We start from the raw sequence: 15,077 nt of genomic DNA, 5'->3' as shown, positions 1-15,077 counted from the left end.
TCTCATCTTCCGTGACATCACAAACTGTATCTACGCTCGATGGATAAACAATAATAGTGACCAAAAACTGTATAGTGATTGAGGGAAGGCTTATTGCATAAAAGAGACTGTCACTGTTCTTATCCTTACTCCGTGATATTTACTGAGTGAGAAGTGACACCGATAGATGCCTGGCGTGAATAATTGATCTAAGATCAGGGTTAAAAATGAGTAAATTACTAAACTGACTATTAAAAAATAGAGATTGGTGATAGAATGGTAAAAATTGAGGTTTATATGTATTTTCTTATGCAAAATCATACAAATTTTGCCAAAAAAATAAAAAATAAATGTTTGGGGTGGAGCACCTTTATTATGAAAAATAGATTAAAACCTATTCTCAGATCTACCAAATATACGTATGAAATTTCATAAGAAGTGGTCCGAGGAGTATGGCAACTAACACAGTGACACGAGAATTTTATATATAGATTAACTGATTTTGTTAGATATATATACTTGTATCAAAGGAAAGCGGTTTCTTTTTAATTCAAATTCGTAAAGAGTACCCAATAATTCACTTCTTAAATAAGTTTGTTAAATATAATATCGTGTTATTTGTATTGGGGAAATTTTTGAACAAACTCAACAGAATAATAACAAAAACTATAATAAAAAAATTTTGGTATAATGAAGGAAAATTAAAATATTCTTTCGAGAGAAGTGAGCTCACTATTTCACTGTTCAAAATGTATTTATTCAAAGGAGTGAAAAGATCAAAAATACTCAAATAGAACTGTCAGCAATACTCTGATTTTCATTATGAAGGGTTTACAAAACATGTGTTTCGCTTGACAATAGCTTAATTGCAAGATTTCCTGCTTGAGAAAACTATCGTCTAGCGAAATAGGTGTCCCGATTTCATCACGAGTCGAGTTACATTTACAAGTATTCTCGATGAAAAACTCGGATGAAATATAATTCAATCGGAATCCATCCGAAAATGATAAATATTTTAAGGGTAATCTGGAGTTTCAAATGAACTGAGTTCTCCGTATCAATCAATAATATATTCAGCTTCTTTTTCGACAGAAAAAGTTAAATATTTAGGAATATTCGTAGATGCACTCTGTGAAACTTCGAAACGTTAAAGAAAATATTACAAAAAAATAAAAATGGTGCTTTGAACATTCATAGAATATCATAGCAGACGTTCTATGTTGGATGTTTTGAGAACGTTCAGAAAACCTATTAAGAATACTCACATAAAGTTAGGAGAATGTCCCCAAAACATTTCGAATGACATATTTTTAGCATATTGAAGAAAGGGCTTTGAAATATTCTTTGCAGTTAGGGACGTATGTTATTAGGTAACAAAATTATTTCAACAAAAAATGTCAAAGTATAAAGTATGAAATGAAACGACTTCTCTTTGTATTTGTATTCTTTGCGAACGAATGATTGCATGTTGGCCTTAACAAATGAATTCATCTTATATTTTATAATTATAAAATAAGAATTTATTGCTCTTCATAATACAATAGTACATAAGGTGAAAAGACAACAAACATAGTGACATTTGACACGTCAAACAAAAAATTCACACACTATTTGCATTCACATTTGAAATATAAGAGAAAACAGCGCCAAAGACATCATTTATTTTGTAAAATGCTTGGATGTGGCTTGGCTTACAAGCGCTCGCTGAGTTTTTTAATTGAAAAGTTTTTCCACTCTTGCGGAAAAGTATTATATATTTTGCTGAAAAAATGCTTTGGATTGTTTTTCAGTATTCACCAAATTAATTTTAGCTGTTCTGATGGTCTCCTTGCTTTTGGTATTGTATTCGTGTATCATTGCCCCAGTAGTGTATTTATCTTTATTTTTTTCAACGTATAATATACCTTCAAGTATAATATAAACGTGGGACAGTGAGAATCTCCAGATCAATGAAAAAAGGTTTTTCATGATCACGATAGTTTGCTCTAACCATCTCTCTGAATTTTTTTTTCGAAACGGCCTTTGGATAGTTTTTTATTAACTTCAATGATGTGTGTTTTCCAGTTTAGATTGCTGTCTATATGAAAACCTAGTAGTTTTTTTTTTGGATTTCACTAGTTCGGTCTTCCATTGTCTAATATATAAAATTATTTGAAATCCCTGAAACAACTAAAAAAGAATTAAAAATGAATAGCTGAAAATAACAATTATATTAAGCAAAAATAACCTGAAATGAAATAATAGTGAAATAAAATACAAGTACAAATAGAACGATTGAACAAAAAATATAATAAAAATAAAAATATTCAGAAATGAAAATGAAAATGAAAATAAAAATAACAAGATTCCAAGCCACGCTAGTTCATGACGTTTCGATTGTTAGTATCTACCAATCGTCTTCGGGTGATGACTGATATATTAGACAATGAAAGTCCGAACTAGTGAAATTCATCATGAAACGTTGTCAATCACCTTCAAAGAAAGGTTTTTTTGGTTTTATCTTTGTTCAAACTCAACACATGAAGCAATCTTATGAATAAGTAAGTACTATCAATACGTTACGAATTTACTGAAAATTTTGACAAGTTCAACATAGATAACCTGAAATTTTAAAAAAACAATATTTGTATCTAATGAGGCTCCCAATTCTACATATCGAATTCCATAATTATGGGTCTGTAATTCATATTATTAGGAACAACCATCACCGATGATTAGAAAAATAGTAGGTACACTCATTATATACATAAAATGAAATTCTGATGTCTCAAAAAACTATTGTGAACCCTACGTAAAGCGTGTCTCTCACAAATACTGTTAATACCTACCGTTTCAATGTTACGTCTGTCACTGTCATTGCGACAGGACGGAAACATGACATGAATCTTCGTTTCTGTTTCTATAAGGTTCGTTCCAACCAGCGTCAGAAACAGTTTCTGACAGTCAGGATTCTGCGCAGTAATGTGATTGCGTTCCAACGTGAGTTTCCAACCATTAGTAAACTATCAGTTTTCTGTTCCATCCAAGATTCAAACCTGTTCGAAATCTATCAGAATGGTTTGAGGATTATCTTCTAACCATCAATCTGACGCATGCGTATTCCGTATTACTGTTTCTGTTTTATGTTCATGCAACTTACAAACAACATAACCTGCAAAAATTGTAATAAAATAAATTATATATTTGCTGGCGCAGAAAAAATTGGGAATTCTTTAAGTGAACCTATAATATGAACATCTTCAATTACACAAATTAATTATTGCGGTGACCTCCCAGTTCCATGTTGATAAGTAAATAGAATAGAGATATAAAATACTGCAACCTTCTTTTACTCTCCAGAAATACACTTGATTAGATTTATTTTTAAAGAATTGAAGGGGTTATATTTTCAGGAGTGACATTCGTTGTGGAATGTTTGAAATACAAACTGAGTAGAGAAAAGTATCTTTTGTATAATTCAGTGTTCATATAGAAGTATTTATTTCGAAAAAATATGAAGGTAGCTGTTTCAGGAGGACATTCTTTCAGTTTGTGTCTGAAAGTTACTTCTTTGCATGATCTACACATCCATGTATAGAGTTACTTATTTTCAAATTGATTACTTCCTTCCTTTCTTTGGAATATTCCCTCATCCCCTTTTTTTGTATTAAGATGGAGTAGTAGAAAGCCAAAAACGTTCTTTCCCAAATTATTTTTAAAGGTTATGTTGAAATTCCATGCCAAACTTCAGTTGAACTATCAGCTGTTCCAATCAGAAATTTCAAATTAATCAGAAACCAATATTTACCAGACATGCGCGTTGACAACGATTCACAAACAGTTGGAAATCTGTTTGTGACTCAAGGTTGGAACGAACCTATAGTTTCTTGTAGCGGGACGCGCACTAAGAGAAACAACGGACAGGCACATACCAGGACAGGAACAGGACGCCCCCCCCATAAGAAACTATAGGGAAACGAAATTTCTTGTCATGTTTCCGTCCCGGCATGCTCACGTCCACTGCTCCCTGTGTGGCATGTTATCATAGAACTTAAGCGGGGTTTATTGAGAGCAAACAGTACCGCATCATCACACCATACACTATCGCTCAGATTGAGTTTGTACTATTAGTCTGGGCTATAAGTTTAGATTCGTGTTAAATGGACATACTATTAGTAAAATTAAGTGGTTAGACTCATTCGATCAGGAATATTGTCTAGATCATTGTAAAAAAAAGGAAATTAGTTCATAAAAAATTCTAAAAGTTATAAACAATTGGAGATTGTTGTTTATAGTTCGTAAACTATAAATATTTTTGAATTTTGAAATAAAGATCCTTGAAGAGCAGGAAATTTACTAAAAAAAAGTTCCGACTCCCGAAACGGTATCTCCACTATTTATAATTTTAATTTAACGCTAAAAATAGCCATCCGCGCGTCATTTTTAGGTTGCGCGCACGGGTTTTAAGCGAGTACATAACTTGAAAATATTTTTTTTAAGGTACTTTAAGTAAATAGAAAAATTTTAAAAATTCATGATATAATCTAAATACAATGGAGAACTGATTTCCTTTGAAATATTCCATTAAAGTCATTTTTTTAATAATCTAGACAACTGTTAATTAACAAAATTTTCTAAAACTTCCTTTATCGTTCAAAGTAAAATAAATATTTGAATAATTACCATAAAATGTTTTCCCTTCGTGGAGCCCTTTTCAAATACATACAAAAGAAGATTGCATGATAGCAGTTCTGAAAATTTTAATACTTTGTTCATAATAATTTTTTAAAGTAAACAAAAAAAGAAAAAACAATAATGTTGTAAAAAATATTTTTTTCTTCATTTATCACTATTTTATCGTTTTTATGTCGATAAAAGACATTTATAAACTAAAACGAATAATTTTGATCTCCATTTGTTTATACATTTTTTATTAACAAATGGACTATTTCAATAGTTTGATCAGACCAGATCAGGATAGTTTCAGTTATTTATTTTTTTGGTCTAAATATGTATTCTAACAGTACTCATTCTATTTTTCCAACAAGAAAAGTTCCAGTTTATATGTTAATATTGTCGTAAATGTTGAAATGCCTTAATTTTCATAATCAGTTATGAAATATGTTTTGACCTTTCGTAACTCATCAAGGACATTCATTCCGTAATTATACTTTGATGTAGAAATATTGAAACATTATCGAATAGTTCCGAGGTACTGAATTTATTTGAGAGACCTGGATGAAAATAAAATCTCAACAAGCAGTAGTTGGACTGAAAAACTCGTAAGCTAGAATAGAAAAAACAATGTTTTGGTAAAATTTGATTTCATTGTGCAATATGGTTGCCTTCGAAGACAGTACAAAGATTGTAGCAGTCTATTTTTGAATATTATTTTTATAGTACGATTCGTCTTCAGCCTCAACATAGGCCTCAGTTTTGACGATTACCGCTTTATCCGCACAGTGGATGCGAAAGCAATCAGAAGCCCAACTAATGCAATTATGCCATCGTTCTCATTGATTTGTGACACGGTACTTTATCTTGATGAAATAGCACTTTCTTCTTCTTCAAATGTTGCAGTTTTTCCACGATTCACGCTCCAATAACTTTATGTAAAAATAGCTGTTAATGGTTTTCCCTTCTCAAGATAGTCGATGAATATGCGCATCCCAACCCATAATCTTGTCAGCCGTCTGTTGCGTCTCTGTAGGATTTAGAGTTGATTCACCATGTGCTGTCCAATCAGAATTATCAATTTTGTGAACTGTGATCTCGCGCGGCACCCACTTTGAACAGAGCTTTCGCATACCCGAATATTCATGCACGATGTGTCCAACACATTCCTTTGATATATTTAGAGCAAAAGCTTTCTCTTTGCTTTCACGTTGCGGTCATGCAAAATCATTTCGTGGACTTTTTTTATGTTTTCGTCGATAACAGCCTCTTTGGTGCATTCACTGCGTCACCTCGTTTAAACTTAGCAACCCACTAATCAACTGTTGATTTTTCTGGTGCAAAGCCCGAATAATGTTTATCAAGCCAAGTCATGACTACAACAGTAGTTTTTTCCACCAAAAAATGAATGCTCCATCAACACACGAACATCCTTTTCATCCATTTTCTTTTAAAGTAAAAAAGTTGCTTAACCCAAAATGTTCTATCTCACAAACTGAAAGTCTTCTGACAGCTGTGAAATTTGTACAAGTGTCTTTTGAAAGTTAGGGTCAACTAATAATCATATGAATTCAATACTAGTGGCGCCGTCTGTGTGTTAGCCTACGAACTTTTCAGCCCATCTAATAATGATCCAATGTCGACAAAGTCAATAAGACATTAGTATAGATCCTGATAACAAATAGTTGAAATGTTAAAAAGCTTGCAAAATTCAATTCATCATTCATTAATTCATTGGGTTAGCATATCCGGGAATAGATTTTCAAATCCTGAGTACGATTCTATACAAAAACAACAAATATTCGCAGATAATATTTAATTTTTGGTAATTACAATGTTCTTTTTCGAACATTGAAGTAAGTGTTACTTCCATAAAATTATAATAAACAATTAATCACTACGGAATTCTATATTAATCACTTATGGTCAACATTGTTTTTGTCGAAAAAAAAAATGTGAATGCACGTTTTCACCCGTTTGTTCTTAATAAATGATTAACGCTTACCTAAACTTTTCTTTTTTTGAAAGCACTTTTGATATACCTAATAATAATAACGTTTATTCACATTGAAAAAATATACAAATACATATTACAAAAGTTACATACAATGTTGGTGTAGAATAAACAAATTACCCACAAAAATCTTAGATTGAGAGTGGGGTTTCATTTATCTAGTATACCATGTTATGATCTCTATATGTATTAATATACCGAAAACTTATGAAATACATTAATGTAACTAAAATTTGTTTCATCTATACGTATGAATATATACATATACATACACACACACATATATGGGTAGATAGTGTTTTTATTAAAAAGTTACAATGAATGTATCTCTATAAGAGAAAAAAAGAAAAGAATAAAAAAACAGTTTTTCTTCCATTTATAATTTATACCTAACAGTTTAGAATTTCAATCATATATCCATATATGATAAGATGATAAGATAAATATAATGAAAAAATTATTCGAGAAAAGAAATTATTAAAAATATTGAATTATTTTGATTTCCCATTGAACCACATATTTTTCCTAACAAAATAGGCAACATATTCGTTAAACTCATTATTCGGATCAATCAATTTACGAATATCCATTCTATTTGAATCAAGCAAATAGTTTTTCACTTTGGTTCTGATCAATTTTGTGCTATTGATTCCATATTTAATATCAGTTGGCAGGGTATTAAATAATCTTTCTGCAAGGTGGAATCTTTAAGCTAGAGTTCTTGTAGCCGGATTTGTTTTGAGATTTGCATTAGTTTTGTGCCTGGTGGAATATCGAAGATCTACAAATTGCATGTTTTTTTCTCTGAATTGGAATGAAACAACATTTATGAAGTAGAGCTGACTTATATTGAGGAGTAGTGCCTCTTTAAATAGTGCTTCTGAAGCGTAAGTTGAATTTTTTTGGTACATTATTTTTATGAACTTCATTTGTAATGATTCCAAGTTTTGCAGATGGGTTTTCGCAACTCCACCTCAACCAAGCATACCATTACCTCAACCTAGATTCTACAAATGCACTATGAATGATTCTCATTTGTGGTAAATTAACAATAGTTTGAATATATTTGAATTTCAATAGTAGGCTTCTCAAGTGCGAGCAACAGAGTTGACATGAGCTTCCCACCTAAGACATTGGTCTATAGTTATACCTAGGTATTTTATTTTCTCAACACGCATTATCTGGCTGGTTTCCCCTGTGTTATCTTCGATGACTCGATTATCAAAATTTGGCAAACCACTCCTGCTGTTAGCGAAAAATATAAAAATAGTTTTCTTGTAGTTAACCGTCAGCAACTTGTGATTAAATCACGTTACTATTTTCTAGAGGTAATTTTCAACTTTTTGTTTGAGATCGATCCAGTTTTTCCCATGGTATACAATAGCTGTCTCATCAGCAAAACTTTTCTAGAGGTAATTTTCAACTATTTGTTTGAGATCGATCCAGTTTTTCCCATGGTAGACAATAGCTGTCTCATCAGCAAAACTAATTATTATTTTTCCACGTGAGTTTATATATATATATATATATATATATATATATATATATATATATATATATATATATATATATATGTATATGTATATGTCATTTATGTCATTTATATATATATATATGTATATTTATATATATCACAGCATCACAGTTGCAAGTGTGATAAAAGTTCTGACTGGAACTGAAGTAAAAGTTTGACAAATTCATTCAAACTTACTAGCAAGCTCTATTGATAAACTGCCACCACATCTATAAACACAATGGAAAAGCTTTCTGGTTGAGAAGAAATCCTTTCTTCGCCATGAAACAAGCAATTGAAGAAAAACTTTCGATCAAGAAATATCTATCTACCCGGAAACATTATCAACACGGAATGATGAATATTCAGGTTCCACCAAGAAAACCTGCATAATATGTGAATAATATCCGACACCCAGTCGAAATACGCAATCAGTTCATGTCTTCTGACGTACAACAGCAATATAAATTAGCATGCCTAGAAGATTAATGCTTGTTTTTGTTGTCTATAGTCTCACCTGAAGGTGTTTTAAAGAAAGAAAGCTTGCAACATCAACTTGATAAATTATTATCCACTTTTTCACAAAAATAACCAACATAACGCATTTTCCTTAACTTCTGATCCAATGTTTGTATTGAAGACATTCTGGGCTCAAGATTCTTTCAGTAAAATTCAAAAGCTCCAATATTACGTTTACTGTACGTGCTTGATTGGATGAAGGAAGTACTGCTACACTAATTGACTCTTCAATTGCGAAACCAGAATTGAGTAACCCAGTTATGCCTTCGCGCTGTAAATGGACAGGTACCTAACATTTGTCATTTGACAATTCCAAACTAGTTTGAACAAAAATCACATTTTATGACCTTGAATTACCTGAACATTTGTTCGAGTTGGGTGCCTACCCATAATAATTCACTTTCTGAAATGATGTAGTTCATTGATTAGTTCTTTCTGCGATTCATGATAGGATTCCCATTCCAGTCAGAATCAAACCAACATTTTTGTTAGCAGAATAAAAAAGCCAAATACGATTTTGTTTCTTTAGATGCATCGAAATTGTATCGTATTTTTCATCAGATGTGAGAATGCTTATTCATTCCTTCAAATTGATAAAAAATTTGAACGGCCGTTTCTATAACGAAAACCAATATTTCCTGAATTTTCAAAGTCAATTTTCTGCAATCAATGAATCAATATTTAAAACATATTCTTTGATCCACAGCAGCCAATACAGTGGTCTAAGTTAGGTTAGGTCCAAAGTGATTGGGTCTATTCGACCTTTCACCGCAATCCGCAAGAGTTTATTGTGGCTCACACCTATTCATACTCGACCAAATAAACCCAGCTTCCTAACGAAGTCAATTAGTTTGTATGGTGAGTGGTATTTCAGGTCAGAGGGTAAGGGTACGGCTCTGCCGAACTCTAAAAACCTGATTCGGTCCCCAGCGGGGCAGGCACAAAGTATGTGCTCTGCTGTTTCATCATTTTCCAAACAGAGGCGACACACACAGTGTCTTCCGACTGTCCGAGTCTCTGCATATGATGATTCAAATGACAGTGACCTGTAAGAAAGCCTGTTAGACATCGTAGTTCATCCCTACTGTAGTCCAACAACTGTTTGGTATCAAGCTTCGAAGGGTGAATGCCTTGGAACGCCTTGGAGTGAGCCAATCCTGGAAGATTCTGCCAGAAGTCCATAAATCTTATTGCCAGGTGTTCAATATTTATTTGGCAAAGGCTAAAGGGATGCCAATGACAGATTCTAGTCTGATGAAGCTGCTTGCAGCACCCTCTTTCGCAAGGGAGTCAGCAGCCACATTGCCTTCCAGGCCAGTATAGCAGGGAATCCAGACCAGAGACAATATGTTCCAATGTCTCCTAGGGCCAAACGATATTCAATACTGAATTATATTCAACTATACTGGATGTTACAGATAAGCTACAAGAAATAAATGTATATTTGTAAAATCCCAAATTTCTCACAAAGGCGACTGATATTTATTGCATACTGTACCAACTGTAGCACTTTACCAAGCATTTTTTTGTAACAGTCACTTGGCACGTTGATTAATTTTCGGTTATTCTAATAACTATTACTATTTCCACATATTACAGATGAACGGTTTATAGTATAAAATAATACATAATTTTTTTCAACACGTCATACCGCTTTTTTGTTCCTGTTTGTTGTTAACTTGAAGAAAAATTACCTAAAACTCTTCTTGTGTTCCCAATTTCTTGTCTCAAATATACCTGGATGATAAATTTTTTTAACGTTTCTTCTGGACATATTTCCAAAATGTTTCTGACTGTATTTTGTTGTGCTTTCTTTTGAAACTCACGTTTTGAACCACTCCAACAAAAATAAAATTACAATCTTTAACTGAACTCTCGTTAATACGATGAATTTGGAGATTTGCGAACATTGAATTTAAAGTTCAAAAGAATCACCAATCTAAACATATTTTCCTCGAATGTGTTCAGCTTTAAAAACTGTATTCACCTGCCTCAAAGTATGATGGAATTTTTTTGGTACATTGAATAAAAAAAATGCATAATGGATGTATAATGGAATAGTCTGATTTAAAAAAAAACATCATGTTCGTGCAGTTTTATTTGAGGTTCATATACATGCTGAATAAAAGATAATATAAATAAATTAAATGAAAAATAAAGGAGTCAAAATAATACTCATAAATATCGAATGTGAAATGTACAAGTTTGCAAAACTTAAGATCATTATATTTATCAGATATATTATGTTGCATGAGTGAAAACAAAAATATTAACGTCAACAAAGAATAATAATTTGTTTGAAAGAGGTTAATTTTACTAATTTGGACTTCCGTTGTCTAATATGATATTAATACGATTTGGAATCTCTGAAAGAAATAATGAAATTAGCTATCTATATTAATTTTCAATTTTATTTGTTTTTTCAGAGATTTCAAATCATATTAGTATCATATTATACAATGGAAGTCCATACACCAAAAGAAATGCTATCTTGACTCATTTTCTCGCACTGCTCTTTACATAAACAATACATTCGAATTATTGTTACATTATAAAAATATGCTGCTTCATGCAAATTTCATAGACACAAAAAATAACATAAAAGTACTAAAAACAATGTAAAACTAATAATACATACTATTGCAGCTCTCTTCCATCTATAACCTACGTAATCAAATACAATATTGTTTATCACAATGACATACCGTGTATAACAGATGTTGAGCTTGACCAACTGGTTACTTTGCGTTTATAATAAAAAATAGTTTGTTTTATAATTCAATGAATTCAAATTCTGTGTACGGAACTCATCTTTGTCATACTTCACTACCCTTATCTGGTTTGATGATGAAAACTCAATATAGGATATCGACTGAGTGAAAAAAGAACTAATATATCGCATCGTTTTTCTGCACAATACACGGAAATGCGTCAATGACTTTATTTTTCGATACAAAAATCACGTGAATATTTCCCAAAGCAAATACAATAAGCACAGCGGCAGATATAAGTTGGATAAAATTTCAATTTACTTCACCATATTCAAAAACTGAGACTCGCCGAGAATAGTTCAATATTATCGATCAAAAATCGACTCTCACAAAAAAGTTTTCATGTGAACATTATTCAACAAATATCATCATTCACATGAATATAATGAATCATTAATAATCAGATATACTATCTTAAATAGGCAATACTATTAGTTCAGCGAACTAGCTTTGAGTAAACTCAGATCAAAGTCAAGTTTATAGTTTCAACAACATACTTAGGCAGGGCTTTGAACAAAACCGATAATCAGTACTATTGTCAACTCAGTGTGTTTGAGATCCTTGAACACGGCATCAATACAATATTCCCAATAGTTTATATATTTTGGTTACTCCAGCGATCCCTTTCCTGTGTTTGGCAGCATCAAACATAAAAGCCCGCTTCCTGAAAACGAAAAGATAGTGATAAGATAGTACAAATAGTAAAAATTTCTGATTCACTCGACCATTACTTGATGAAGATCCATAGTAATTTCACAAATTTCATGCTATCACAATAGCTTTTTCGTAGTGAATAACATACTGAAAGTTAATTCTGCACTCTAAATTATACAGGGTGTTAATTGAGTATGTACCATAAATTTAACAAACGATTCTTCAGGTAATTTTAAGACGAAATGTTCACATAAACATGGGTTCCCAAATCCTTCGTTCTCAAGATACAGGGTGTTAAATTAAAAAAAAAAAAGTTGTTCGTAAATATCTAAAATATCCTTTACCTAATTTTGTTGTAATTCGGCAATGGTATTTATAACATTACGGAGCTAATTTAGCCCGAACGAGATTTAATTTTTTAAGTCCAGTTGCGTCTTGAGCGGGATTTGAACGAATATTTTTGACTTTAAAATGTACGCCACTGACTTTTGTGCAATTTTTATTATTTCTTTGGATTAGGCAATTATAAATACAACTTCTTTTGTCTCCTGAATTTTTGTCGTATCTTGCTTTGTTTTAAAGAAAAAAAAGTCGACCTAATTGCATATCACTGGACCTTACAAGGAATAAATGGGGAATTAAATGTTTCTTTTGAAAATTATTATTTATACAATTTTTCATTACTAATTATGTAACAATAACAACACATATTGAATAAGATTAACATCTAGACTAACGTATTGCACTACATTAAGTGTTGGAAATGGCCTCCTTCGGCTTCAATACAACCATCTAGCCGCCGCATCATTAAATTCCGCACTCTTCTGAAAATACCTGGCGTATATTTTATCATGTCAAATGAATTAATGATTTTATTCCGTAAATCCTCTTCACTTTGAATGGCAATTTTGTATACCAACGCTTTGAGGTGTCCCCAGAGAAAATAATCTAAAGGATTCATTTCGGGCGAGCCAGGTGGCCATGGGTGTGGGCCTGCTCTCCCAATCCAGCAATTATGGTAATGTTCATCTAAAAATTGCCATGCCACTACACTAAAGTGTGGTGGAGCACCATCGTGCATGTACCACATACGGAATTTTTCCATGACTGGAATTCCTTCCAAAAGTCCAGGTAAAACAAATTCTAAAAACCTTCGGTATTCTTCTCCATTAAGTCTAGGTGGAAGGAAGTGTGGCGCAATGAGATGGTCACCGACAATTCAAGGCATGTGGATTGTTTTCGGCCCAAATGTGATTATTGTGGAAGTTCATAATTGAATTGCGAGAAAAACAAGGTTCATCTGTAAACAATATTCGACTAAGGAAACCTGGATTTCTTCTTATTTTACCACGTAACCAATTAGAAAAAGCTAGTCCTACAGGCAAATATCTGGGCAATAGAGCTTGCACACGTTGCTTGTGATAGGGATATAGCTGCTAGGCTCTTAAAATCTGCCACACTGTGACATGGGTAATATTCAGTTTTTCAGCTATTTGCCGAATACTGGTATGAGGATTTACTTCAATCTCATTTAAAACAACTTCTTCAATTTGAACTGTTCGTACCGTTGCAGGCCTTCCAATGACAACCGTCGATCTTTTAAAGCTGCCTGTTTCAGAAAGTCGTGCATGGAGACGTACAAAAGTTCTTCTATTAGGCACTACGCGCTGAGGAAATCTTTCATGGTAAATGCGTCTTGCAGCATTCGAGTTTCCGTGAGCCATTCCATAACAGAAATGCATATCTGCCATTTCACAAATAGTAAATTGAATCATGTTTTACAAAAATGGTTCGAAAAGCAACCACTAAACACACTTTTATTAACAATTATAAATTGAAAGCTTATAAAGTTGACAACAACTGTCAAGTTGTTTATTAAATGCTGCAATCGTTTTCCAAGGCAACTTTTGATTATTATTTATGATATTTTCAGAATCGTGCGAAATTCATTGATGCGGCGGCTAGACGGTTGTATTGAAGCCGAAGGAGGCCATTTCCAACATTTAATTTAGTGCAATTCGTTAGTCTAGATGTTAATATTATTTAATATTTGTTGTTATTGTTACATAATTAGTAATTAAAAATTGTAAAAATAATAATTTCCGAAAGAAACATTTAATTCCCCATATTATTCCTCGTGAGGTCCAGGGATATGCAATTAGGTCGACTTTTTTTTTCTTTAAAACTAAGCAAGATACGAAAAAAAATCCAAGAAACAAAGAAGTTGTATTTCTAATTGCTCAATCAAAGGAAATAATAAAAATTGCACAAAAGTAAGTGGCGTACATTTTTAAGTAAAAAATGTTCGTTCAAATCCCGCTCGAGACGCCAAAACTTGCCAAGTTTTTATGACGGTGTTGGCGGTTTGACTAATCAACCGACAACTACGGTAGCAGAAATTTGGAAAGCTAACCTGGAATAGCATCGGAAAACGAATCCACATATTTCTTGGAATGATGTGAAATCGAGAAAGGTTAATGTCAAGATGCTGGAAAATAATTCCATGAAAAAAAAAGTTAAATAGATAAGTACTATTTTGATCATTCCCACATTGATTTCAATTTAAGAGACACCGGTAGTGAAGAAAGACGTTTTAAAGCCTCAACCAACTTCAAATTCGGATGTGTTCAAAACCGTCAGTTAACAATAATAAAGACAAAACATCCAAATTCGAGAAATCAGGAGTATATGAATTAACTTGTGGAACATATCCTAGGGTAGGTATATATTGGTCAAATTGAAATAACTTTTGAGAATCGAATTCAGGAACATCATATCTTGTGCTATCTATTTCAACAACTTTTTTTTCGGTCTTATATTGAATCATTCATGCATTCTAATAGTCAAATATAGGATTGAAGCTTCCCATTATCAACTACATTGCCACCTCCTAAGACTGGGTTGACATACCCGAACTCGGGGTTGAAAATTAGATAAGGCTTCTCTGAAAGACATTTTCTCAGTGTTTCACAAT

The 15,077-nt window shown here is 32.4% G+C and overlaps 1 protein-coding gene across 3 annotated transcripts in view; it reads right to left on the bottom strand.

Moving 5' to 3' along the window:
- Positions 1-10,763: 10,763 nt before the first annotated feature.
- Positions 10,764-15,077, bottom strand: part of LOC111515596 (synaptic vesicle glycoprotein 2B) — a 138,361-nt gene continuing 134,047 nt past the window's right edge. For all 3 annotated transcript variants that reach the window (XM_074172861.1, XM_074172863.1, XM_074172862.1), the window contains exon 11: positions 10,764-12,113. In XM_074172861.1, the coding sequence (XP_074028962.1) occupies positions 12,058-12,113 (56 nt within the window). In that variant the 3' untranslated portion in view covers positions 10,764-12,057. The remainder of the gene's footprint in view (positions 12,114-15,077) is intronic.

This window comes from Leptinotarsa decemlineata, unplaced genomic scaffold, assembly GCF_025532065.1.
Source record: "Leptinotarsa decemlineata unplaced genomic scaffold, Ldec_3_MD MMD2_tig00000199_RagTag_RagTag, whole genome shotgun sequence".
Classification (NCBI taxonomy): domain Eukaryota; kingdom Metazoa; phylum Arthropoda; class Insecta; order Coleoptera; family Chrysomelidae; genus Leptinotarsa; species Leptinotarsa decemlineata.
The sequence above is the reverse complement of the archived record's forward strand: the minus strand, read 5'-3'. Positions and strand labels throughout refer to the sequence as shown.